Here is a 26,702-nt window from a genome sequence, read left to right on the forward strand (position 1 = left end):
CTTTTATTGCGTTTACTTAGATAAAAATATGATCTAATCACTTAAAATAAAGATGTTACAGTTTATCTCACAATAAAACACTGAAAAACGTTTGTTTTCTATACTTCCACAAAATTTATTACAACTATGTTATTACTACAGCTGTTTCGGCAAAGTGCCTTTCTCAAGTGATACATCACTTGAGAAAGGCACTTTGCCGAAACAGCTGTAGTAATAACATAGTTGTAATAAATTTTAGTTGTAATAAATCAGTGATACATCACTTGAGAAAGGCACTTTGCCGAAACAGCTGTAGTAATAACATAGTTGTAATAAATTTTGTGGAAGTATAGAAAACAAACGTTTTTCAGTGTTTTATTGTGAGATAAAATGAACTTCCATCAAGTAACGGTCGAATCCATCAATTATGTTACAGTTTGCTATTAGATTTGAAAAGTGTGTAAAAATTCCGAGACATTATTCAGGAAAATAATATTTAATAGGATACGATTGTTTTAATGATATACAAATTAATTTTTTGTATTATTCATCTTTGCGGTTATCCTGTCAAGTTTTAAACGGTTTTAGATTAGTGTTTTTTAAGCATACTCGACATGGCATGACTCGGAAAATTGTGGTGATATAAATATGTTTGTATAACACCCTGAAATAATTTTACAGACACACAATTTAATTTTTTTTATACGAAATAACTATACAACCATCCTGCCTCTTTGAAAATAGATTTATATTAACCTTCTTGAGATATGTGCGAAATGGCATGACTTAGAAAATCGTGTAATTTTCCACGAATTTTCTTACACATTTTTTAACTATATATAGCAAAAAAGGTGTAACTAAACATCCTGCCATTTTGAATAATGTCTACTGAAATTATTTATTTTATAACAAAATTTATTTTATGACTTAGAAAATCACGGAACCAGAGTGAAAATTTTATACAGAATTTTACAAGAAACAAGTGAAGTTAAACATTAGGTGACGTCATGCTAACATTTTTTTTGGTCATTTTGAAATAAATATGATTAATTTATTAAGTTGGCAGGACTTAGAAAATTATGAAAATTTCATTATTTTCATTACATGTTTGTATATCTGTATACTCCCTTAGTCCTTTTGCAACCGTCCTGCCCAAAATATTTTCTTCATAAAATAGATAGTAACCTGTTATTCTATGGATATGGCAGGACTTAAAAATTCATCGCAACTCCCAATTTTTTTTTTCATGGAAAATCTAATTTTCACAGGAAAATGTCACAGGAAACCTTCCTTTATTGCAAAGGGCAGGACTTAGAAAATCGTGGTTGAACTTCTGTTAATATCTCCCGGTTTATCTGTCTCCAGGCATACCAGGCTCTTAATCATCATAAGTAAATTTGTTCAATCATGTCATCTATCTTGACATCATAGGCCATCTTTTTAATATAAAACATTTTTGATCAATGATAAACTTTACTCTTTTACCTGCTTGTTTCTTCTTCTTCAAGCGCTATATTCAAATTATTTGATGTTGGCGATCGCCAATGTAATTGCGAAGGCTTCTCGATTTTCTACAACATGGAATAATTGTGCTACATTAGATATCTGAGTCCATTCACAAATGTTTTTTAAGTAACTTGTTTTCGTCCTACACTTCTACGCACTCTATTTTGTCTTTAAGGATCAGTTGTAATATTCTATAGCGATTTCCCCTCACTGTATGTCCCACCCAGATAAGACATTTTCCGGTGTTTAACAGTCTTTAGCAGTTTTCTATCTTTGTTGACCCTCTTTAGTACTTCCTCATTAGTTTTTCTTGCTGTCCAAGGAATCTTTAGCATGTGTCTATGTATAATCCATATTTCCGATGCTTCAATTCTGTTCATGGTCGATACTCTTAGTGTCCACACTTCTGAACCTACAGACCAAACATAGGACTTAAGCAATATTTGTCTTAGTTCCAAACTGAGATGATTATTAAAGAGAAAAAGAAATATTAAAGAGAAATTCCTTTTCATAAAAGTATTTTTAGTCATTGCTATTCTACGTTATACGCTTGTCTTTTTAGTTTTGCATATAGCCGCTTAGAGGGCGCCACCACTAAAACCTTCCGACACAAACGTAACTTCAATCTTTTGTTGACATAAATCGAGAATTTCATTGCGATACAATAAGTCGTGTAGATACAGTGAATTTTTGAAATTATCGAGTCGGTCGAAAAATGGATCTTAGCCGAGAACATTTTCGAGCAATAATTTTTTACAATTTTCGGAGAGGATTATCCTAACAGCAATGTCACGCTGAAATGATTTCTGTGTTTGGGAATGAAGCATCACATCAGTCAAGCGGCAAAACATTGATGCGGTTCGTCAGTTAGTTAAAGATGACCGCCGTGTAACATACCGGGAGATAGAGGCATCATTGGGCATTTTAAAGACCTCGAACCAAAAGATTCTACATGAAGAACTGTGTGTTAGGAAGTTGGTTTGCCGTTGGATCCCTCATTTGCTTACAGAAGAGCAAAAAGCGGCTCCACAAAGGAAGCTCAAAAAACGTTTATAGTATCGTTAGTGGCGATGAATCTTGGATTTACTCCTACCAACCGGAAAATAAACGCCAATCCGCTGTGTGTGTGTTTCAATATGACGAAAAACCAACAAAAGTGATCCGTCCTCGAAGTGTGTTAAAGAAAATGGTCGCAACTTTTGTGTCAAAAGCTGGTCATGTGGCAACAATTGCTCTAGAATATCGAAGAACGGTTACTTCTGATTGGTATTTAACCGTTTGTTTACCAGAAGTTATCGCGAAACTCCGACAATGCAAGCGCTCACACTGCCCAAAAGACAATAGTTTTTGGAGCTTCAAAACATCGAATTGTTAAACCATGAACCGTATAGCCCCGACCTAAGTCCCAACGACTTCTTCACGTTCCCAAAGATCAAGAATTCAATACGTGGGCGGCGATTTCAGTCGCCAGAAGAAGCCATCGATGCCTTTAAAACGGCCATTTTGCAGGTGTCCGCTGAAGACTGAAATAACTGTTTTACCAATTGGTTTGAACGTATGCAAAAGTGTATCGATCTTGGTGGAACATATTTTGAAAAGCAATAAAGTACTTTAAGTCTATATCTTTTTTGTTTTTATGGCTATATGCAAAACTAAAAAGACAACCTATCGTATTTCTTTGGTATGGATCTAGTTGGTCCGTTATCACAGTTCCTAAATATGTCATTTTGTGAAATTTCTCAACTTGGACTCGATTTAATTGAAGCTCTGCATCTGGATGTGGGTCACGACTAAAATCCAAAAATTTGGTTTTGCTTAAGTTTATTTTAATGCCCATTTCCTCTCCTACTTCGTGAATACGATCAAGCAGAATTTGGAGACCTTCAATATGATCTGACAGAATTGCTGTATGATCCGCGTATCTAATTACGTTAACCCTACGGTAGCCACGTCTCATAAAGTTACATGAGTGGACACATTGCGGTACCTTATGCAGCATACATATAAAAAACGGTATTAGATGTTAAAAATATCAAAAATTTGTTGGAATAACAAAAGAAAAGCGTTAATTTTAACATGCTATTGCATGACTTTAACATAATGTAACGGCGCAAAATAAAAAAAGAATGTGTGTGTACTTTGTACGCACGTAAGAAGTTCTTCTTCTTCTTCTTAACTCAGGCGAGACTCGTTAGTCTCTGGCACTTGGTCATAAGACCTTTGTACCAAACCCTGTTCTTCTCCTTAAACTTTAATAAGTCCTGTGGCCTCAACGAAGGCCAACAGTTTTCTTATTGGTAGTTTTAAGATCTCTTCTGGTTCAAACCTCATTTGACCAGTGTTCTGCCTTACATCATCTAGCACACTGCAATAGCATAGTATGTGTATGGCAGTTTCTTCTTCCATTTCGCACTTTCTGCACCATGGTTCATTCACCTTACCTAGTTTGTATAGGTGATTTCTTAAACGACAATGTCCAGTCACCATTTCAGTGACCGTTTTGATCTCTCGTTTATTGAGGTTCATCAAACTGTTCGAGAGTTTTTTATCAATATTCTTGATTATTTTTTTAGTCTGGATTTGCCCTTGAGTGGTTCTCCATTTATTTTGATGATTCTTTATCAGCCATTTCTGAACCTCGTTTTTCATAGCATCTTTAGTGATGCCACAGAAAGGTTCTGGGCCTTCAAAAGTTTTTTTCGAGCCTTGTTTCGCTAACATATCTGCTCGTTCGTTCCCATGCACCCCTTCATGACCCGGCACCCATATTAAAGACACTTTGTTGTCTTTTGCCAGGTTATTGAGGAGAGCTTTGCAGTTTCTCACCAGTTTTGATTTGGTGAGAGGGTTCTTTACAGCCAGAATAGCCGATTGGCTATCTGTGTAAATGTTGATTCTCTTAGCTTTAGGGTCCTCATCAATGCAGGCCACCAAAGCAAAAACTTCAGCCTGGAACACCGTTGTATGTTGACCTAGGCTGTAAGATTTATTATAGTTACATGTTTGCCCAAAGACTCCTGATCCAGTACCATGGGCAGTTTTAGATCCATCAGTGAACCATATTAAGTCTCCATTAATGTTTGGGACTTTTTGTTCTCTAGATGGTATAATTGTGTTAATCTTCTCAGTGAAGATTAGTTCTGGTGTCATCATATCTAAGTTCATCATAAAGATGTATTCCTCAAGTATAGTCCCAGTAATGTTTGTGTGGCTAATCAATACATAATTTGGCCTCCAAGTATTGTTTGCTTTGAGCCTCAGGATGGTCATAAAGGCTACCGCCGAAATATACAATTCCAGCGGAGGGAGACCTGTGATAGCCTCTAATGAAGCCGTTCCTGTACTATTCAAGGCTCCTGTTATATTTAGAAGCGCTTGTTTTTGTAGGGTGGTGAGAGTGGTCACACAAGATTGCAAAGCCGTCTTTCTCCACCAGAGTACTGACCCATAAGTAACTGTCGGTCGTATCACTGATGTGTACAACCAACATATCACCTTTGGTTTCAATCCCCAGGTTTTACCTACAACTCGTCTGCAGTTCCAGAAGAGTCGCTTAGCCCTATTGGTTATATTGGTAATATGAGTATTCCAATTGAGTTTCGAATCCAGGGTTACCCCTAGATACTTAACCTCATTGGTTCTTTCCAGTACCTCTCCAAATAATTTCAGCTCACTCAGTCCAGTAAGCTTCCTCTTATTTGTAAAGGCTACCAGTTTAGTTTTAGAAGGGTTCACGGAGAGGTTCTCTTTCAGACACCAGTTCTCTATGTAGTGAAGGGCATATCGCATCTGATACGCAACAGTGCTGGGAAATTTTCCCCTAGTTACTATCACGATATCATCTGCGAAACCCTGGACCCAGATTCCTTGGGCGCTTAGCCCATGAATCAGATCATCGACAACTATGTTCCATAATGACGGTGACAATACACCGCCTTGAGGGCATCCCTTAGTTGCCCTCAGATTTATGGTATCTTCATGCGTATCTGTGGATATTATTCTGCTCTGAAGCATCTGAATAATCCACTTGCATGTTGTGTTGTTGATTTTCTTCCTCACCAGTGCGCTTTGTATAGACTCGATTGAGGTATTATCCAATGCACCTTCTATATCTAAAAATGCAGCAAGGGCGACTTCTTTCTGATGCAGACTCCTTTCGAGTTCCGACACTAGATTGTGCAGGGCGGCTTCACCTGATTTCCCTGCCTGATACGCCCATTGCCGTTGGTGCAGTGGATTTTCATTTAAATTGTTTTTCTTGATGTGTTCGTTCAAGATTTTTTCCATGGTTTTTAACATGAATGAGGTCAGACTTATAGGCCTGTAGGATTTTGCTAAGGTGTAATCTGTTTTTCCTGGTTTGGGAATAAACGCCACCCTTGCCCTTCTCCAAACTTTGGGAATGTATCTCAGAGCATGGCTAGCTCTAAATATTGTGATCAGGGGACCCATGATTATTTCCAGACCCTCCTGGAGAAGCTTAGGAAATATACCATCCGGTCCCGCAGTTTTATAAGGTTCAAAAGTTTCAATAGCCCATCTGACCTTGTGAGAACCAAAGATCTCGTCAGAGGTCAGCCAGTCCCTTTTGGTTGGGCTATTGTTTGCTTGATGATTGTTATTAGGAGTCAATTGCGTCGACCCTGGAAAGTGAACACTTAAAAGATGCTCTACAGCCTCCTTCTGTGTGTCCGTATACTTCCCATTGGGCAATTTCATTGACTTGGGTTTGTTAATGTTATCTCTTTTGACGATTCTGTTAACCCTGGCGCTTTCAGGTACACTTTCAATGTTTTCACAGAATTCTCTCCAGGATCTTTCCTTAGCGGATTCCCAAACGTAAGAAGTTATACTTCTAGTATGCGATTTCAACAACATTGATACACGTTATCACATACATGTACTTTAAACAGTTTATTTATATTTTATTTAAATATTAAACTAATTTTAATACTTACTACTTTCCAAAATTTTTTATTAAAACAATACCAAAAATTAAAAAAATAAAAGAATAAATAACACACAAACACGTTGAAAAATGCCACAAGAAATGATTTCGGAACAATAATTGTTGGCAAAAATTTTAACTAAATACGCATTTTCTGAAAAAAAAAATATATATAACAAGTATACTTACAATCATAAAATATATAAAAAAATAACGCAATAGGATTCGAAACCGCGCATTTTAGCGTGCTTATATTTGTAATCGCAGCCTCTACTCATTTACCCATCTACACATATCTGTCAATTGGGAAGATAGGCGAACTAAACGTTTTACTGTTTGACAGTTCTAAATTTAATTAAATTAGTTTGATTTTTGTGGAATTAAAATATTAAAATACAACAAAACATAGAGTAAGAAAACAATATATTAGATGAAGATTGGTAGAAATTTTGTTGGTAATCAAATTATGTAAATCAAAGCATTACCTACTAGGTAGGTAATACCTATTTTCCATTTTCCAAGTACGTAAGTACATATGTAACTTTTTATTAGGTACAATACTGAAACATTTACAATTACGTACCCGTTGCTTTTAAAAACTATTTAAAAAGTCACTACAATAATTATAAACTTGCTTTTGTCTGTCTCTTCACAACAATAAAAACTAATATACTACACAACATTTGTTTACCCATAACCATTGACGTATTAATAAAATAACTGACATATTGAATAATTGTTGACAAGTCATTGTAATTACCCAATCAGAGCACGTATAACGTTTGAGCTGCGCCCAGGAACAAGACTTTTGATGAATTCGCGCACATATAAATTTACTCCCAACGCGCCTAAAGAAGTATAACTTCAAAAAAGGGTTGTCAGTTTTACAATGTAATCCGAACAAAGAAACCGTTTACTACAAAAAAAATTCACACACATCCAAAAGTAAAATACCTAAATACAAAATAATTGAATTAGTCTTATAATGTTAAAGAACTTGTTATTTTTAATTCATACATACCAAGTTTGGAAAAAAAAACTATTAAAACAAGAAATAAATCTCTTTAGCGTTAAAAAATAGGTTAATTTATTTACGTTAGACTAATGATATTAAAAATAAAAAAAAATTTCAAATGTTGAAAATGTTTGCTGTTCACCTCCTGACAACGTGCAAGCCTATAAATAAATTCGTGAGTCACTTTTTGCAAGATTTCTCCACGTATTAATTCACATTCATCAATTATTATTCTTTGTCTCAAATCCTGCAAGCATGTTGGTCGCCTAACGTAAACACGTAATTTTAGATAACCCAAAGAAAAAAATCTAACGGGTTGAGGTCCGGAGAACGAGCGGGCACCTCTATGAATCCTCTACGTCCAATCTATGGATTTGGAAAATTCACTTCCAAAAATTGAAAGTTCACCATAACCTATTATCATTAATATTTCAATACGATCTTTTCCACTTAAATGAACCATTTTTAATACAACTTATTTCTGTCAATTAGTTCAGTAACAGTTTTACCTACTATACTAAATTCAAATAAGTCATGCAGTGCATGTAAACAACAATTTTAGTCTACAGTATAGATAGTACTCGTTTATTTCCTATTACGTTGTATTAATACAAAAAATTATCTACAGACACTTTTTAACAAATTTTCTCTACCAAATTTGGTATGTATGAATTAAAAATAACAAGTTCTTTTAAAATCCGCAAAAATATATAGGGTGTCCCATTTAAATTAAATAAGTTAGGGGTATTTCCGGTGAAACCGGAAGTGGAATATAAACAAAAAATATGGCAACAGATGCCTTTTGCGTCACTGTACTTGCATGCAAAGTTTCATAAATATTGTTCTTTTCGTTTCAAAGATATTTGCTTGGTTCCATACTTTATCCCAACCCAGTATATCGGTTTGCGTTTGAAGTGGTTATTTATGTAGTGTCATTCTGAACTTGTAGCTCTAAAGTGGAATTGGGGTGTCATCATCTGGCAGTTTAAGTTTTAAATTTTTTTTGTGTGATTTACATTTTTTTATTGTAATAACTGATTTAAATTATTAATATAGTCTCTATACTCAATAAATCTTAATTTTCTTAGATATGTTATTGCATTTCATTTATTTTGGTTGGTTACTTGCCATTTTGCCTATAACACCTTTTTAATTTTATTTTTTAACTTTTATAATATACAGGGTGTAACAAAAATACAGGTCATAAATTTAATCACATATTCTGGGACCAAAAATAGTTCGATTGAACCTAACTTACCTTAGTACAAATGTGCACATAAAAAAGTTACAACCCTTTAAAATTACAAAATGAAAATCGATTGTTTCCAATATATCGAAAACTATTAGAAAATTTTTATTGAAAATGGACATGTGGCATTCTTATGGCAGTAGTATCTTAAGCAAAAATTATAGTAAAATTTGGACGCCCCTTAAATATTTTATGGGGGTTTTGTTCCTTTAAACCACCCCAAACTTTTGTGTACGTTACAATTTAATTATTATTGTAGTACCATTAGTTAAACACAATGTTTTAAAACATTTTTTGCCTCTTAGTACTTTTTCGAAAAGTCAGTTTTTATCGAGATATTTTGAATATTTGTCAAATCCAAAATGTCAAAATATTTGTATATGGTTAAGTACGATTATGGAGACTTAGTAATAATATGAAAATTTATTTATGATTTACATTTTTAGGTATATTATGAACCATCTTAAAAAAGAAGCCACATCTCGATAAAAGGTGCCTTATCGAAAAAATACAAAGAGGCAAAAAGTTTTAAAAACACTGTGTTTAACTAATGGTACGGCAGTAATAGTTTAATTGGAACGTACACAAACATTTGAGGGGTTTAAAGGCACAAAACCCCCATAAATTTTTTATGTAAACATATTAAAAAAGAAGCAGCATCTCGATAAAAACTGCCTTATCGAAAAAATAGTAAGAGGCAAAAAAGTTTTGAAAATATTGAATTTAACTAATGGTACCTTAACAATAATTTAATTGGCACGTGCACAAAAGTTTGGGAGGGTTTAAGGAAACAAAACCCCATAAAATTTTTAGGGGGTGCACAAATTTTACTTTAATATTTTTTAAAGATACTCCTGCCATAAGAATACCACATGTCCATTTTCAATAAACAATCTTTAATAGTTTTCGATATATTCGAGAAAATCTATTTTCATTTTGTAACTTTAAAGGGCTGTAACTTTTTTTATGTGCATATTTGTACTAAGGTAAGTTAGGTTCATTCGAACTATTTTTGGTCCCAGAATATGTACCTTAATTTATGACCTGTATTTTTGTTAAATTTATTTTGTTATATTTATGACCCTGTATTAGTAGCTAATAAGTTAATGAAATATGTTTTTTATATTCATGTGTAACTCAACACATTATTTTGTTTATAAACAAGTAGATCACAGAAAATTTTTAAGGGGTGCTGTGAGCATCCCATGTGGCAGTTGATGCCTTGCAAAGCCACGTGGCAGGTGCCGGGTTAAGTAGTTCCCCATTGTTTTTTATTCCATATGGCTGTTTCTCAAGTGCCTTTTTAAATAACTGGTCCGAGTAAAATTTGAATAATGTTGCCGACAAAATGCACCATTGTCTAACTGCTAATTGTAGTTATTTCCAATTTTTACGATGGAAGTTTGATTGAAGTTCCAGTACCTTAAGTACATGAATATCATTGTCATCTAATCCTATATTTTGTAACATCTGCATTCATTTTACTTACAGACATATTTTATCAAATGCCTTTATGAAGTCCAACCTGCTTGTTTAGATACAATAAAGGCAGAAACGCATTAGAGAGTTGCGGACACGACTCGACTCGTCGCGGAATAGTCTAGCTGTTACAATTAATGTAACATGTTTAATTCTTTGCTTAAATTTAATTTCAAATTTCTTAAAAATATTTTCAATATTTCGAATTAATTGGTATCCGTTGTAGTTAATCGTAGACAATACCACTTTCTGTCAACTCGTTCCGATTCTGTCTTTTTAAACGCGTGTCGCTTTGCTAAGAATTTAGTTGTGTTCTATCACTTCCTGGTGTCTGTAAGTATGCTAAATGTAGATTTGTTTCTTTACTCTAATGAGTTTTGTTTTTTCCCGTAGAAAAAACACCAATCAGGTTAAAGGGTGAGCCCTATATTCGTTAAGAAAGTTAAGTAGCCTAATCCAGTCTCTGGATATATTTTGAGGATTACCTGCTACCGGTATCATAATTATATTCTAGTTGGAGTGACGAGTGCCCCAATATTGTTTCTTGTTTCTTACCGTATTGAGGACAGTTTGTTTGGTTTCTTCCCGTATTGAGGACATTTGGTAGGAGTTTGGTTTGGGATATGGATTTTATGGCTTCTACCCGGCTTTGAGCCCGATTCTTTTTATGTTTGGTTGGGTCCACGTGTCATGGAGCATGGCAGATATATCACAGTTAAGTACAACATAGTGTGTTAATTTTACGAGCCTGTTGAGATTTAATCTGAATTTTTAATTACAAGTTCTTTTAAATATATAGCTATTCTGTGTGCGTTAGCATAATATGGTAACTTTTTATTGAGGTAATTTTTATCGAGCGCCCAGGCAAAAAATTATCATATAATTTTTTTGTCTGGTTGTTATAAGCGATTCAAAGGTTCAATATAGATTTGTACCAATTAACCTTGTAATTCGTTGACAGCAAGAGACGGTTCCCCAATAGGAAGACGATCAGTGGGAAGACCACGAAAACGATGGAACGACAACTTACTGGAGGCACATTGAAAAACAGAGTCATGTCTATACAAAAAGAAGAAGAAGAGAAGAACCTTGTAATTACCTTTGTTAATATATTAAAAGATTTTTACGTTTTTAATTAAATTATTTGCAATTAGTTTTGTAAATTTAGCATTAAATTATTTAATACCTTTTATAAATTTCGTTTTCCATTCAGGAATTTATATACTTATACGCTCTAAGCTTCGCTGGTGTCGCTCCTAGCGGATTACTCATGCAACTTTCACCGGTAATTTTTAAATTTATTATTTAATTGTTATCGCTTAATATTTACAACGAAAAAAAGTAATTAAATTGTAATCGATTTTTTAAAGATTTTGCTAATCATTTTGACGTTCTATTAATGAAATATTAATTTCTTATTTCGGATACTTTCACAATTATCGTGTAGATGGCGCTTAGATTAATTTCTAATTACATATTACGAAATATTAAAAAAACTTAAATTCAGTATTTAAAACGTAAGTATATTTAAGGTAAAAATATACACCACAGCTTTGACCAACTAATATTATTTCCTCTTAATGTTTTTAATTTCAATGTTTTAAATTATTCACTTTGACATTTATGTCAAATTTCCAGTAAAAGCTTACAGACTTGTTACTACTGGCGCTCGCGAATTTTTAATTATCCCCTCTACCTACGAGCTCATAGCGTATAGTCAAAAGGATATTTTTATTTCTCAATAAATATAGTGTTGGTTTTCTATGAAGGTATTTGTTTTGTTTTTATCTATCCCTGGACGTATTTGTTCAATAGGGATCCATAAAAATTCTTTTTGAGTTTTGGTTTAGAGATTTAGTCAAATTTAAGTACCTTGACGGTATTATCGGGGTACAATCTTTTTAATAATTGAATATCTGGCACCCTTTAAGAATATCTATTGGTGAAGGGATTCTATTGAACCTCTTGAGGAAGAAGCAATTTCCCTAAGAGTATACTCCCCTTGGAGATTGAAGAGTACTCAGTAAACATTCAGTTTTATAGCCGGAGCTTTTAAAAATTTCAGTTTTGAGTAGTATATTTCTTATTTCGCAATAGTCAATTTTTTATTCCGCAAGATAGCTCAGATTCTTTATGTTGTTTTTAATGCTCAAGAACGCATTTGGAAGTCGCGGACGGGACGAGGACTTGATTCAATCTTTAAGGCCGGCCATTGGTAATGTTATAAGTATAGGCGATCCCATCACCTTTATAAAGTACACCACTCATAATCTAGAGCATATATGTATACCGAAAAATTCTTAACCTACTAACAATATATCTCGCTAATTACAGCCATATTTTTGCTATCCTACCTGTGGTGTATTGTCTATAAAAAAATGTGAAAGTTTTGCTTTTTTCTCAATAAATATAAGAGCGTTTATTTCTAAATTACTCAAGTATTTAAATGAATTTCATGATAAAATTCCGTCTAGAACTAGAATATATGTAATGGAAAGATGTAACGTTAAAAAGATGTGAATTAATAAAGTACTTTTTGCGTGGTGTACTTTTAAAATAAATTTCTGCAATTAATAGAAATTGGCATGTGAAACGTAAATATTGGACATATAATACGAAAAAAGTATAGGAATCTGTAAGAATCTAAGCTCTGTTAATGTAGCCATTATGTATAAGATGGCGCTACGAAAAAATTACATAAATATGAAAAATTCAGGAGCGTAATGACCCGTTTGAAACTTTCCTTTGGAAATTTCGGTACTTGACGAATATGAGTTTACTAAACCGTTTGCAAGCGAGAGTAATAAAAAAAGAAAACGGCGCATATCATATCCTTAGGAGTTGCCTTACTATGGCGTGGGAAAATTTTTATCTCACATGACGTCACCCTCCCACCGACCAAAGGGAACATAGTCACGCCCACCGACCAATGAGAACAAAGCCCCGCCCACCTACCAATGAGATCAAAGTCTAGCCTGCCGACCAATGAGAACGAAGCTACGTCACAAAGGTCCGCTCATCAAGATGACCACCTGTTGTTCTTCTTTTTGTTTGCCATGTTGTTGTCAATTCTTCTTCTTTTTCGATTATCAATTATTAGTCCTTTCGTTCTTTCGTATTGTTACAGTTCTTCTTCTTCTTATCTGTCAAATGAGACAAAGGTCTTGCTTATCTGCCAAAATGTTGTCTGTCACGTGAGACATAAAAATATTGCCAAAACGGCACTATATCGTATCTCCGTTATTAATCCGATCGTGGCGTAAGAGGGCTCGTTGGAAAGGGGAGGGGGTAACGAATACGTTGAGATAAAAACAAAGATGGCGGCATTGGTAAAACGGCATTACAGCATATCTTCGTTGCTATTGGTCCGATTTTGACGTATGAGGTGTCAAATGAAAGCGGTGGCGACAAAAAAGCCAACTGTCACTTCTTCTTCTTTTCGTTTGTCAATTCTTCTTCTTTTCGGTATAGTGCCTAACAGAACGTGACATTTGACGTATAACGTGACATTCGACGTAGGATACACAAGATATTACCCAATTCATAAATAAATCAATTTTTAATATATTACAACATTTTAATAAAAATAGACAATTAGACAAATTTGAGTGATATAATTGTTCTTTCCTGGTACCTATAATTTTATAATATTTGGACATGAGAAGTAGGTAACAAACTATGATGAACCAATATGCGAAATAGATAGCGAAATAGATAGATCCAATACTTTTGGTTTAGATTTTACCACGAGATCCGAGTAAAATTTTCAGCGAGACCCGTCCTTAAACCGCCTAGAAAATTAAAAGTTCGCACCTGATATATAAAACGATTTCGAGTCGTCTTAGCGAGGCCGCAGACTGCAGACTTTTTAGTCGGGTTGGGCTGTTCCTATCTCCTAGCGTTAGTTGTCGGCCGAGACTGAATCGGTGTAATGTGCGCACCTGCATACCTCTCTGTACTGATTACGAACCCAACTAAACTATCGGCCGACTAAAAAGTCTGCAGTCTGCGGCCTCGCTTAGATATATATTGCGTTATTTCTCCGATAGAGGCAGCATCTCTCGGGAAAGAATCTTTTCTCTCTGTTGTACTGCTAGTAGGGGACCTCTCTTTCATACAACGGCCGGCCTTAATGAAAATCTCAAGTCGTCTACTGTCTTGTTCGAGACGGGCCGCTACTCTCTAATGCGTTTCTGCCTTAAATATAACTCATAAATTTATGTACCGTGAGATTATGCTTATCTAATTATACTTACATCTTTTCTAAAAAAAGCTTTATGTTTATTTTGTAAAAATCCTATTTCCATATAGCTCTTCTCTGTTAAAGTTAATTGTTGTAAATAATTTAAAAAGGCACCCCACGGTGTTGTACATCCTTTAGGTTCTTTTTCTTTTTCCTATAAAAAACATTGATTTTAAGTTGATAAAAAATTATTTTTAATATTGAGTATTACTTTTCATAAAGGATTGGGATTTGTAGTAACTCCATCATTAAACGGACATTCCAAATACTGTCTTTGCCCTATAAGTTTTAAACCTTTTTCCTCAAGAGCTTATCTCCACTGTTCCAGTTTTTGTTCTAAGTCGTCTTCACTATTTTCCACCAAAACCACATCATCAGCATACATTAAGCACCAGGGAATGCTGCCCTGTAATTTCGCTGTTTTGGATCAGATAACATTGAAACTTCAGGGTAATATTCCCTGTTGCTTAATGTATGCTGATGATGTGTTGTTGGTGGAAAATAGTGAAGGCAACTTATAACAAAAACTGGAACAGTGGAGACAAGCTTTTAAGGAAAAAAGTTTAAAACTTAGTAGGACAAAGATAGAGTATTTTGAATGTCTGTTTAAAGATGGAGTTACTACTAATAATAACATGATATTTTTGGGTGGTGAAGTGATTGTGAAAAGTGAGAGTTTTAAGTACCTAGGATCAGTATTACCGAGTAATTGGAAATGGATGGAGATGCATGCAATAGGATTAGGGTTGGATGGATGAAATGGAAGGAAGCAAGTGGTGGGTTATGTGACAGAAAAATTCCAATGAAGCTGAAAGTAAAAATCTATAAAACAGCCATAAAACTGGCAATGATGAAAAGATACTGAATGTTGGGCAGTTAAAAAGAAAGAGGAACAACGAATGCATGTGACGTAAATGAGAATGCTTAGATGGATAAGTAGAGTAACAAAAGAGGATAAAATTAGGAATGAGTAAATATTAGGGGAAGTCTAGGAGTGGCACACATTGATGCCAAAATGAGGGAGCTTAGGTTAAGAAGGTTTGGTCATGTTTACTTGCCTACATAAAGCATCTGATGTCATAATTTTTGTTACTACTTTACTTCGGGTTTCACCGTAAATACCCTCAACTTAATTTAAATGGGACACCTTGTATATTTTTGCAGATTCAATTTTATTTTTGCAAGATCAATGAAAATAGTAATTTAAACAAAAACACTTCAAATGTTCAGAGCATTTCACATTCTGTGCAAGCCCATTAACATGTTGACAGACAGTGCGTCAAATGTTGTGACACTATATGTATTTTGCAAAGTAGAATAGAGAAATTGCTTAATTTCTTTTAGCGCTATTCGAAGACGATAGGAGTAGTTCACCACCCGATATTACTAACTGCGACGGACCCCTAATAACACGCTCTGAGGTAATAAAAGCCATACAATCATCAAAAGATGGCAGAGCGACTGGTCCTGATGAAATTCCAACTGAAATATACAAGCTTATAAATGATAGCAATGTTTTAGAGGCTATACTTAACTTCGTTTTTTAATACCATTTATACCAGCGGACAACTTCCTAATGGCTGGTCTAATTCACTGTTTATAGCTCTACCTAAGAAGACAACAGCAAAAACCTGTGCTGATTATAGAACCATCAGTTTGTTAAACCATTTATTGAAAATTTTTCTGAAGATAATACATGGTCGTATCTACAATAAATGCGAGGAATACCTGGATGACACACAGTTTGGTTTCCGTAACGGATTTGGAACGAGAGAGGCATTATTTGGAATGAACGTACTTGCTCAAAGATGTCGATATATCTGTAGACATATACTGTTGTCTTATTGACTTCCAAAAGGCATTTGATCGTGTTAAGCACTCTATATTGATCGAAGCTCTAAAAGACATAGGCTTGGACGGCAGAGATATTCGAATAATTGCAAATTTATATTGGAATCAAACATCAGTTTTAGTAGATGGTGTGGAATCACAGGCTCTTAATATTAAAAGAGGAGTACGGCAGGGATGCCTCTTGTCACCACTGCTTTTCAACGTTTACTCCGAAAGAATTTTCAGAAAAGCTCTTTCTGAAAAACAAGAAGGAATACTTGTAAATGGTGAAGTCATCAATAATTTGCGATATGCGGACGATACAGTACTCCTAGCTTCTAGTCAAGAAGATCTGCAAACACTACTTGATAGTGTCGTTGAGAGTTGTAGGGAGGCAGGTCTGGATCTGAAAATACGGAAAACCAAAATACTCGTAATAAGTAAACAGCAGCATATAAAAACGGTTATTCTTCTTCTTAAAGTTTCCTCTCCTATCGGAGGTTGGATATCATAATGGCTATAGTCACTTTTTTGGCTGCTGCTCTGAATAGTTGTAATGAACTATATAGGTCTGGATCCCGCGTATGAAAAAAAGTTGATTAATAGCAAGCTGAAAATTTGTTAATAGCTTAAGGGTGTCTAGTCGGATAAACTTTGATATATGGGAACACTGGAACAGGGGCAGTTTTAATTGTGGAACAGGTTAAAAATTTGGAACGGTCACACCACGAAAACGGCACATGTATTTTGTCCGACAGAACAGACTTAAACTCTCCGAACAGAGATTAAACTCTCATGCAAAAATCAGACTGCTATTTATCACCAGATGGGCGTTTTAATGAGTGGAACATGTAGAATATGTCAAATGACAGGAATTATGACAGGTGATAAATAGCAGTCTGATTTTTGCATGAGAGTTTAATCTCTGTTCGGAGAGTTTAAGTCTGTTCTGTCGGACAAAATAAATGTGCCGTTTTCGTGGTGTGACCGTTCCAAATTTTTAACCTGTTCCACAATTAAAACTGCCCCTGTTTCAGTGTTCCCATATATCAAAGTTTATCCGACTAGACACCCTTAAGCTATTAACAAATTTTCAGCTTGCTATTAATCAACTTTTTTTTCATACGCGGGATCCAGACCTAATATTTAAACCATTCTCTAAGGTTCCTCAGCCAGGAGATGCGTATTCTTCCTATGCTTCTTCTTCCTTGGATCCTTCCTTGCATAATAATTCTCAGCAACTCATATTTTTCTCCTCTGGCAATGTGACCCAAATATTCCAGTTTTCTAGTTTTTATACTTTTCATAATTTGTAACTCCTTATTTAAACGTCGTAGCACTTCAACATTGAAAAACCGTCTATATATGTAAATAATACCAAACTTGAGCAAGTTGACAAAATCGTTTACCTTGGACAGCAACTAAATTGTAACGCAGAAAGTCACGGCGAAATTAGACCTAGGATAGAGCAGGCTAGAGCCGCTTTTAGAAGGATGCCCAAGGTGTTATGTAACAGAGACCTAAAATTGGCATTGAGGATCCGCCTACTTCGCTGCTACGTGTTCTCGGTCTTACTTTATGGTGTCGAGTTCTGGACTGTGAATAAAATCGATCTAAATCGCCTTCAGGCTTTCGAAATGTGGTGCTATAGAAGAATTTTAAAAAAGTTTCCTGGGTGGAGAAGATTCGAAACTCCACAATACTAGAACGTCTCAGCAAGACTACTGAGATCATAAAAAGCATCAAGCAGAGAAAGCTGGAGTACTTCGGACATGTAATGAGAGGTCCCAAATATAGATTGCTACAAAATATTATGCAAGGAAAAATAGCAGGCAAACGCGGTCCAGGACGAAGAAGAACCTCATGGTTGAAGAACTTGCGAGATTGGTATGGTGTTGATACAAGCATGCTATTTAGGGTGGTAGTGAATAAAATTAGGATAACCATGATGGTAACCAACGTTCTGAAAGGACATGGTACATGAAGAAGAAGCTTATAGTTTATGGAAACAATGAGTTTTTTAAAATTTTTGTAAACATGTGGACGACGACCATGGACATTGTGTCACATTTAATGTGCATCTGTATATTACGTAATGTGACATTTTTTGACACTAATTTGTGTCACAACTCGTTATTTTAAAAATGACGTCTATAGACGTTGTGCCACATTACCTCAATAGAAATTAGACGTCTATAGACATTCTGTCCGTTGTTAATAAATTGGTGAGTCACTATATACAAGACTTCTCCACATACTAGTTCACATTCATCAATAATTCTTTGTTTCCAATCCTGCAAACACATTGATTGCCTAACGTAAACACATGATATTAAATTATCCCAAAGAAAAATCTAACTATGGTTTGTTTTTTAACCAAGAGGAGAGGAGAAACCTAGAGTTTTACAAATTATGATCAATAAATTAGGGGAGTATTGCAGACTATGGAATTTGAAGATCAACATGAACAAGTCAAAAATTATGGTGTTTAGACAAGGAGGTGGAAAAATTAAAGAAGAGTGGAAAATAAACGGAGAAGTGGTGGAAGTTGTTAATAATTATGGCTATTTGGGAGTGAAACTAACACCGAGGCTATCTTTTAGTTCCCACTTTATCGAAAAACGACGGGCGGCTAGAGCAGCTATAAATATGGCTTGGCGACAGGTCTTAGTTAAGGCAAATCTTCCACTATCATCTAAGGTGGGTATATATGAAGGGGTAGTCCAATCTATTCTGACTTATGGTGCCTCAAGTTTGAGGATTGGCGGAATTTAAGGAAGTTGAGGAGGTAAGAAGGTTTTTTATAAAAAAAATGTTGAATATTCCGAGTTACTGTCCAAACTACATGTTGGATTTATAAACCAACACTGAGCATGTGTATCTATTTACGATGAAGTTGCATAAAAAATATGTCAAGAGAGTGTTAGAGTATGAGTATGAGGAAGGACGTCTGTCTAAATTTTTGCTTCAGGAAATGATAAGAGCTAACTGTGGTTGGAGAAGAGATTGGGAAAACTTGGGAGAGAGATGGGGAGTGGAATTTAACACAGAGTGGGAAAATAGGAATTTTTGGGAGGATAAGTTGGAACAGGTGATAGGAGCGATACGTGTTGGGATAAGGGAAAGAGCATTGGAGAGAGCAACTAGATCAAATTTCTGCAATCATTATAGAGAGCTAATGAGACTCGGTGTTGACATGGGTTATATGATGGATGATGTGAGTTTCAATGATATAAGGTGGATATTCAAGATTAGATGTGGAGTCTTGTATCTCAATGATAGGCCTGGTAGGGCTGATGATAGGAAAAAGTGTGCTTTGTGTAATGAGAGGGAGGTGGAAGATATTTTGCATTTCATGGGACGATGTCCGATACTACGTGAATACAGAATGAAGTGGTTCAGAAAAAGTAGATTAGATAGGGAAGAATTGTTGGAACTTATGAAAGGTTTGGGCTGGAGGGAACTGGTTGGATATGCAAGGGATGCATGGAAGTATAGATACAATCTAGTGTTGGAATATACAGTTGAGTCCGCGAGTCTTTACCCGTGCGTCATCATTTAAAGCATATGAAATAATCCGGAAATTTACTAAACGCAACGGCTAGTGGATATTATTCCGATCACGGGTTATAGTATAAAATTTGACGTTATCAAATAAATAGAATGTCAAATTTTAGTTTTGCTTTAAAATTTTGGTGCATAATTACAGCTACATTTGAAGTAGCTTAATAAATTATTTTATTATCATTGATTAATAAATAAATAAACAATTTATAAAAGAATTCAATAACATATTTTCTTTTTGTTATTTTATTCACTTTGGCGGTACCTTAAACACAAGCATTCAACTGTGTCAACAATGAGGTTAGCTTTGTATGTTGTCAAAATTTATTGTAAAGTAACATAAACTTATTACAAAATTTCTAACTCCAATATAAAATTAGTTGTGAAAACAACTGTTTGTATACTATAAAAAACTTCAAAATGCAAAAATTCGACAAAATGACAGCAAAAAATTCAACAAACTGACAGCCACAAAAGTAAATAAACCAAAACGTCATAAACTGTACTTAAAATATGTGAAGACATCCCCAATCGTCTTTCTTTGTATCTATCTCTTTTCAATGCACTGAGTCTAAATCGTTCATAAAAATAACATGTGTTTTTACTTAATAACAGACGGCAGCTGGTTTGTCATTAATTTCGTGCGTGGAAGAGAATGATGCTAAATAAAAAGTATGTGTTTTATCTCGCCAGGTATTAATGACGCACGGGTAAAGACTCGCGGACTCAACTGTAACTATAAGACTCATAACACTATATTCTTCTTCTTCGTGTATTGTGCCTCTTCACCAGTTCTTAACCGATTTTGACCTTGTATTCACGACATTCTAATAGTAAAAATTAATCTATATTTTTTTACTGCAGCTAATACTTATGAATTAAAGAGTGACCTCTTATTCTTTATTCAATCTTAATTAATATTTAATTGAATTGTGTTTATATGTTTATTTTACTACATAATACTTTATAAAATTTCATTACGTATTCTGGTGCCTGGTGTAAGCTTATCCCAGCTATGGAATTTCACTGGAAACTAGGATAGTAATCATTTTTTTCATATTCATGAGTTATATTATTTATTAATTATTGTTAATTTTATTGTTATTTATAGAAAAAAAAATGTTGATTTACAGTTGAGTCCGCGAGTCTTTACCCGTGCGTCATTAATACCTAGCGAGATAAAACACATACTTTTTATCTAGCATCATTCTCTTCCACGCATGAAACTCATAACAAACCAGCTGACGTTTGTTATTAAGTAAAAACACACGTTATTTTTATGAACCATCTAGACTCAGTGCATTAAAAAGAGATAGGTACAAAAAAAGACGATTCGGTATGTTTTCATATTTTAAGCACAATTTGTTTGACGTTTCTGGTTTGTTTACTTTTGTGGCTGTCAGTCAGTTGAATTTTTTGCGGTTTTTGTCGAATTTTTGCGTTTTGAAGTTTCTTTATATTATACAAACAGTTGTTTTCACAACTAATTTTATTTTGGGTTTTGAAATTTTAAGGTAAATAATTATATTTTGGCAATTAATATTTAAAACATACAAAGCTAACGTCATTCACACATTAAAGAAATGATTGTGTTTAGATTTCCGTCAAAGTGAATAAAATACCAAAAATAAAATATGTTATTGAATTTTTTTTTTATAAATTGTTTATTTATTTATTAATCAATAATAATAAAAGAATTTATTAAGCTACTTCAAATGTAGCTGTAATTCTGCAAAAAAAAATTTTGAAGCAAAACTTACATTTGACATTCTATATATTTGATAACGTCAAATTTTATAATAAAACCCGTAATCGTAACAGTAGCCACTATCTGTCAGTTGTTGTTGCGTGAAATAGATTTCCGACTTATTTCGTATGCTTTAAATGATGACGCACGGGTAAAGACTCGCGGACTCAACTGTATATTTTGGCCAACCCCCCGAATGACCAATGGTCATGGGGGAAACTGTTTTATTAGGAGAGATATTACTGTATTACTGTATTTAAAATCTGAAGAGGAGTGATTCAAATTTACCGCGCTGTAATGCTTGTTTGTAATTGGATCAATATCAGGCAAGTTTACTCCACTGTTATAAAATTTTGACACTAATGACATTTATAAAATTTTGGCAGTATTGGCATTTCATAGGTTAATTAAGTTATATGGGCGATTTTTTGTGTTTTCTGTGTTATTCCTTTAATTTTTAGATTTCTAGTCTGCTTTCATATAATAAGCAGTAGTTTTTAGAGCTCTTTAGCGATGTATTAATATAATATAATATGTATGGATTACAGTTGTGGGCCGACATGATCAACCAAAAAAGAAGATGTATTTGGTGATATTTCTAATGACTTTCTTGGGTGTGAATCTGTCTTTTTAGTTTACTCCTCTTGGTTAAAAAATAAACCATAGTGAAAGTCCGGAGAACGAGCAGGCTACTCTTTGAATCCTCTACGTTCAATCCATCAATTTAAAAAGTTCATATTGATGGCTTGTGAGGAGGGGGAGATGATAGTGGGAGGAGCGGAATTTCATCTTGAGACCAAAAATTAAACTTTTTTGAATGCAGGGTATGTGCTTCATGAATCCATTGATGATTCTCATTTGTTCAATACCTGGAGTTATGGCGTTTAACTGTTCCATTAAAAAATGTTGCCTAATGAGCAAACACCACATTTGTTGGTGGTTATTAGGAAGTTTGAGGTGATTTCTCTAAATTCTAAATCAATTGCAATGTTTTCTTTGTTCATTGGGGTTTGTGGTCTTTCAGTTTTTGGCAGATTTTTGACCATGGCTGTTGGAATGTTTTAATAGTAAATGTTGAACTTGATATGAGATTTTTTCAGGGTGCAAATAAATAAACCTATTAGATACTTCTTCTTGCAAAATGAAATTCAAATTACAAGAGAAAGTAGAAATTTAGTGTCCACTGTTTTAATTATATGATACCTAAAGTTTTTTTAGGATATTTCTTAAACATCCCCTCTTAACCCGGCATTGGTCGCTAGGTTGGCTTTTATGTCAGTGGTTGCATGTGAGATTTTATCTCACATGTCCAACTTTTGCCTTTTTTTATAAAATAAAATTTTCAAAATAGATTTTAAACATAATAAGTAAAGTTATTATTAGCTTTACACAATGTGATTGTTGATTGCTTGTACATTTTAATCTATAGTCCATTCATTTTACAAATTCCCAACTGTAAACAAACGAGCATGGAAGCTAAACAGGGTCGTCCTGAAGTGTTTCTTAAAAACCAACACGCTACCTACAATTTGAATTTGCAGACTTACCAGTTTGGACCTGTAAAATGAGAATCCGCCTCATTTAGGGCAATAAATTACATTTAACAGCCTCTTGATGAATGAAACGGCGAATAGTAACACATGCGTTTGTTTATAGTTGGGAATTTGCTATTTGAATGTGGTTTAAAAAAGTAGAAATAATATTAATTTTAATATTTCTATATACTTAAGTAAATTTCAAATTTGTACTATGGTTTGTTTTTTAACCAAGAGGAGTGATTCAAATTTACCGCGCTGTATTGCTTGTTTCCACTGTTATACAATTTTGACACTAATGGCATTTATCAAATTTTGACACTAGTGACATTTCATAGGTTAATTAAGTTATATCAGCGATTTTTGTGTTTTCGGTGTTATTCCTTTAATTTCTTAGATTGTTAGTCTGCTTTTATATAAAAAGCAGTTGTTTTTGGAACTATTTAGCGACATATTAATTTAATATAATATTTATGAATTACCATTGAGGGCCGACAAGATCAACCAAAAAAGAAGATGTATTTGGATATTATTCTAATGACTTTCTTGGGTGTGAACCTGTCTTTTTAGTTTACTCCTCCTGGTTAAAAAATAAACTATAGTACCTTTATTTTTTTGTGCAGCAATTTCTAAAATTGTCTTTGCACGATTCATATTGCAAATACAAAATAAAATAATGCTACAATATATAATAATGCTAAATAATATTATACACGGTAGTCACGTGATGAGAGAATATCTTATTTAACAATCGGGCCATACTAAGTCAACTGAACCACCATCTGAGCAGACAAGTCTATTCGATTGTATAGGAACGATAATTAGGAGACCAGGAGGAACTACATCATGTGTAATTTACCAGGGAAAACTTTTGTACAATATTATGAAACTGTGAGAGAAAATCTCATATAGCGACCAATAACTAGTTAAAGCTGCCTGACAGGAGGGAAAACTAGCAAATATGTCATTGTTTCTCCAAAAATTTCATAATTTTTAGTGACGTCTGAGGTGGAAGTCGAAACGTCAATAAAATCATTTTTCAAGATTAATTGTGGCTTATTTCCCCATTAGAATAGTAAATTACATAAATGCCACAAAGAAACAGGTTCAGAACAATATAAAGAATTATAGACAAGATATTTATTCTTTTCATATAAACTTTAACAAATTTATTAATAAAATAATAGGCACCTTTATGCTTTTTTACTTACAATATGTTCTTTGGCCTTTTCATAACACAACTGAGATACATGAGTAAAATAAATATGTAGAAATTCGTCTTCACTTTCCATCTTAATAAAAATTAAATAATATCTATTTGACTATGGTTTAACATCACAGTTAAAATAATATACTTTTATAAATTAATATTTTGATTTTGTTCACTACTTTGACATTTAAAGGAGTTAGAAACTTGAGAAGGTTATTTTTCTTCTTCTTTTTATTTAATTTTATATTATTCTTCTTTTCTGCTCCCATCAGGCTTCCCTATTCGCAAAATTAAATTCCGACAGAGGGCGCTCAAAATTTCAAAGATGGACGATAACTCTAGGAAAACAATTCCTTTTGTCATTTGACCTCACAGTTCTAAAACGTTAAATTAAAATCATTTACACGAGTGTTTTGCCAAAGTAACCACTAAGTTTTGCCACTAAGACATCTTATAAGTTATAGACGACTCAAAATTATGTTTCGCCTGTATGTATTCATTAAAATTTGATGCTAACTACTGATTTGTTTTTACCTTTTTTTCATAAAAAAATCTACCCCCGATAATGAAACAGCGTTTTTAAAATTATTAATATATCTTAGAATTTCTACTCAATTCTTTACCAGCATTTATTTTGATTTTTTGGTCATCCTGAAGTTTATATTTTGATTTAATCTATCTTAGGATTTCTAATTTTGATTTTAATTTAGTTAATAGGTACACTACAATTTATTTTACACCAACAGATAACAATTTTTAATCAAATAAAAACTAGAAACTAAGTAGGTGAATTTTTTTATAATAATTGTGTTCTGGAAATTATGAGGTGGTCGGAATATTTTGCATAACAATGTACATTCTATGTACAGAATATATACTACATTTTATTTATTTATTTAATTTTGCAGTCGCTTAAACATTAAAAAATACTACGTTTAATACATACGTTCAATTAACAAAATGTATGATTTGCCATTGGTTAGTTTACGTCATTACGTAAAGTTTAATAGGAATGGATACTGAGGAACACTGCAATTTTTTTTAAGTCGAAATCATTGTTAATTATAACATAAACTGACCGCAAATATGTACACAAATTAATGACAAAGTCATTGGGTGCGTTCGGACGACCACAGCGGCTGGACAGCTGAGCCAGCAGTAGCTGTCAGACGTCACCGCTGGAAGTCAGCCGCTGAGAGGTTTTACTAAGCTTTCCCTATCACGGCTGGATACAACCACCCAGCCGATTTCTGCTGACAGTCAGCCGCTATGGTCGTCCGAACGCACCCAATGTTTTCCTAGAGTTGATGCTTTTCAAATTCGCCACCAGGCGTCGCCCACTTTGCGGTTCCTCGCCAATAATTAAAAACGTGTGTTTTATTTCTTCTTATAACTCTCGTATCAAAGTTACGCGTGAAGTTAGGCGTATTGATGACAGTTGACTAACTGCAACTGCAGGCGACCCTTTTGAGATTAATAAACATTAATACCTGACCTGGGCCCGGATTACGTACACTCGATACGCATCGTATCCGCCATGTTTTCCTATAAGGCGCTACAGTAAAACATGGCGGATACGATGCGTATCGAGTGTACGTAATCCGGGCCCTGGTTGCACCAAAAAATCTTAAGTTCCAGCTTATCCCAGCTCAGCTTATACATAGAGCCGCTTTAAGTCTCACTTACGTTGCACAATAATTTTCGATTCTTACCAAGCACGTCTTAAATGAGACAAAGTTTAAGATGCAATCCACGTGGACATGCATTATGGCAAGCTGAAAATTGATCTCAGACTCACTGGTACAACGCGTAAGTTTCGTAAGCTGAGCTTATGACACGTCTTAAGCTTAAGATCTGTTGGTGCAACCAGGCATAATAGTCGCAGAACTCTGTACTTTTTGAATGTATTTTTACAAAATTTTGATTATTTCAAGTATATTCGTACTGTTTATTCATTTATAAATTTTACGAATTTATTGTTATCAAATCTTAAGTCAACCTATATTTTACATTAATACATAGGGGAAGTGCGGCTATTGCCGCCCACTTAAAGGCCCCGTCTCACCATCAAATAATTGACAGTTAATTTGATCAAACTTGACAGTTAGTGACACAAAGTGACAGTTAGTATGTATAGTTTGTGTCACTAGTCAAGTTTGACTGTCAAGTTTGATCAAATTAACTGTCAATTATTTGATGGTGAGACGGGGCCTTAAGGCCATCGGTACATATTTCGCAAATATTTTACGGGTATCCCTACTTTTTCTGTCTTTACACGGCAAATTACGTGTAGTAAAATTCACACTGGTATGGATATGTAAACATAACTATAGTTCAGTGGTTCCCAACCTTTTATGTCTGACGACCCACCTTCTGATGTTTTTCCATATTCGCGAC

At 34.2% G+C, this 26,702-nt stretch overlaps 1 protein-coding gene across 1 annotated transcript in view; it reads right to left on the reverse strand.

The window, feature by feature from the left end:
* LOC126886107 (KICSTOR subunit 2-like) overlaps window positions 1-24,526 on the reverse strand; it is a 38,629-nt gene extending 14,103 nt beyond the window's left edge. The window contains exons 1-2 of the mRNA XM_050652950.1: window positions 24,307-24,526; window positions 14,433-14,573 (exon numbers count right to left, since the gene is read on the reverse strand). Of these exons, the coding sequence (XP_050508907.1) occupies window positions 14,433-14,573; window positions 24,307-24,387 (222 nt within the window). The 5' untranslated portion in view covers window positions 24,388-24,526. The remainder of the gene's footprint in view (window positions 1-14,432; window positions 14,574-24,306) is intronic.
* Window positions 24,527-26,702: the final 2,176 nt, after the last annotated feature.

Source organism: Diabrotica virgifera, chromosome 6 (assembly GCF_917563875.1).
Source record: "Diabrotica virgifera virgifera chromosome 6, PGI_DIABVI_V3a".
Lineage (NCBI taxonomy): Eukaryota > Metazoa > Arthropoda > Insecta > Coleoptera > Chrysomelidae > Diabrotica > Diabrotica virgifera.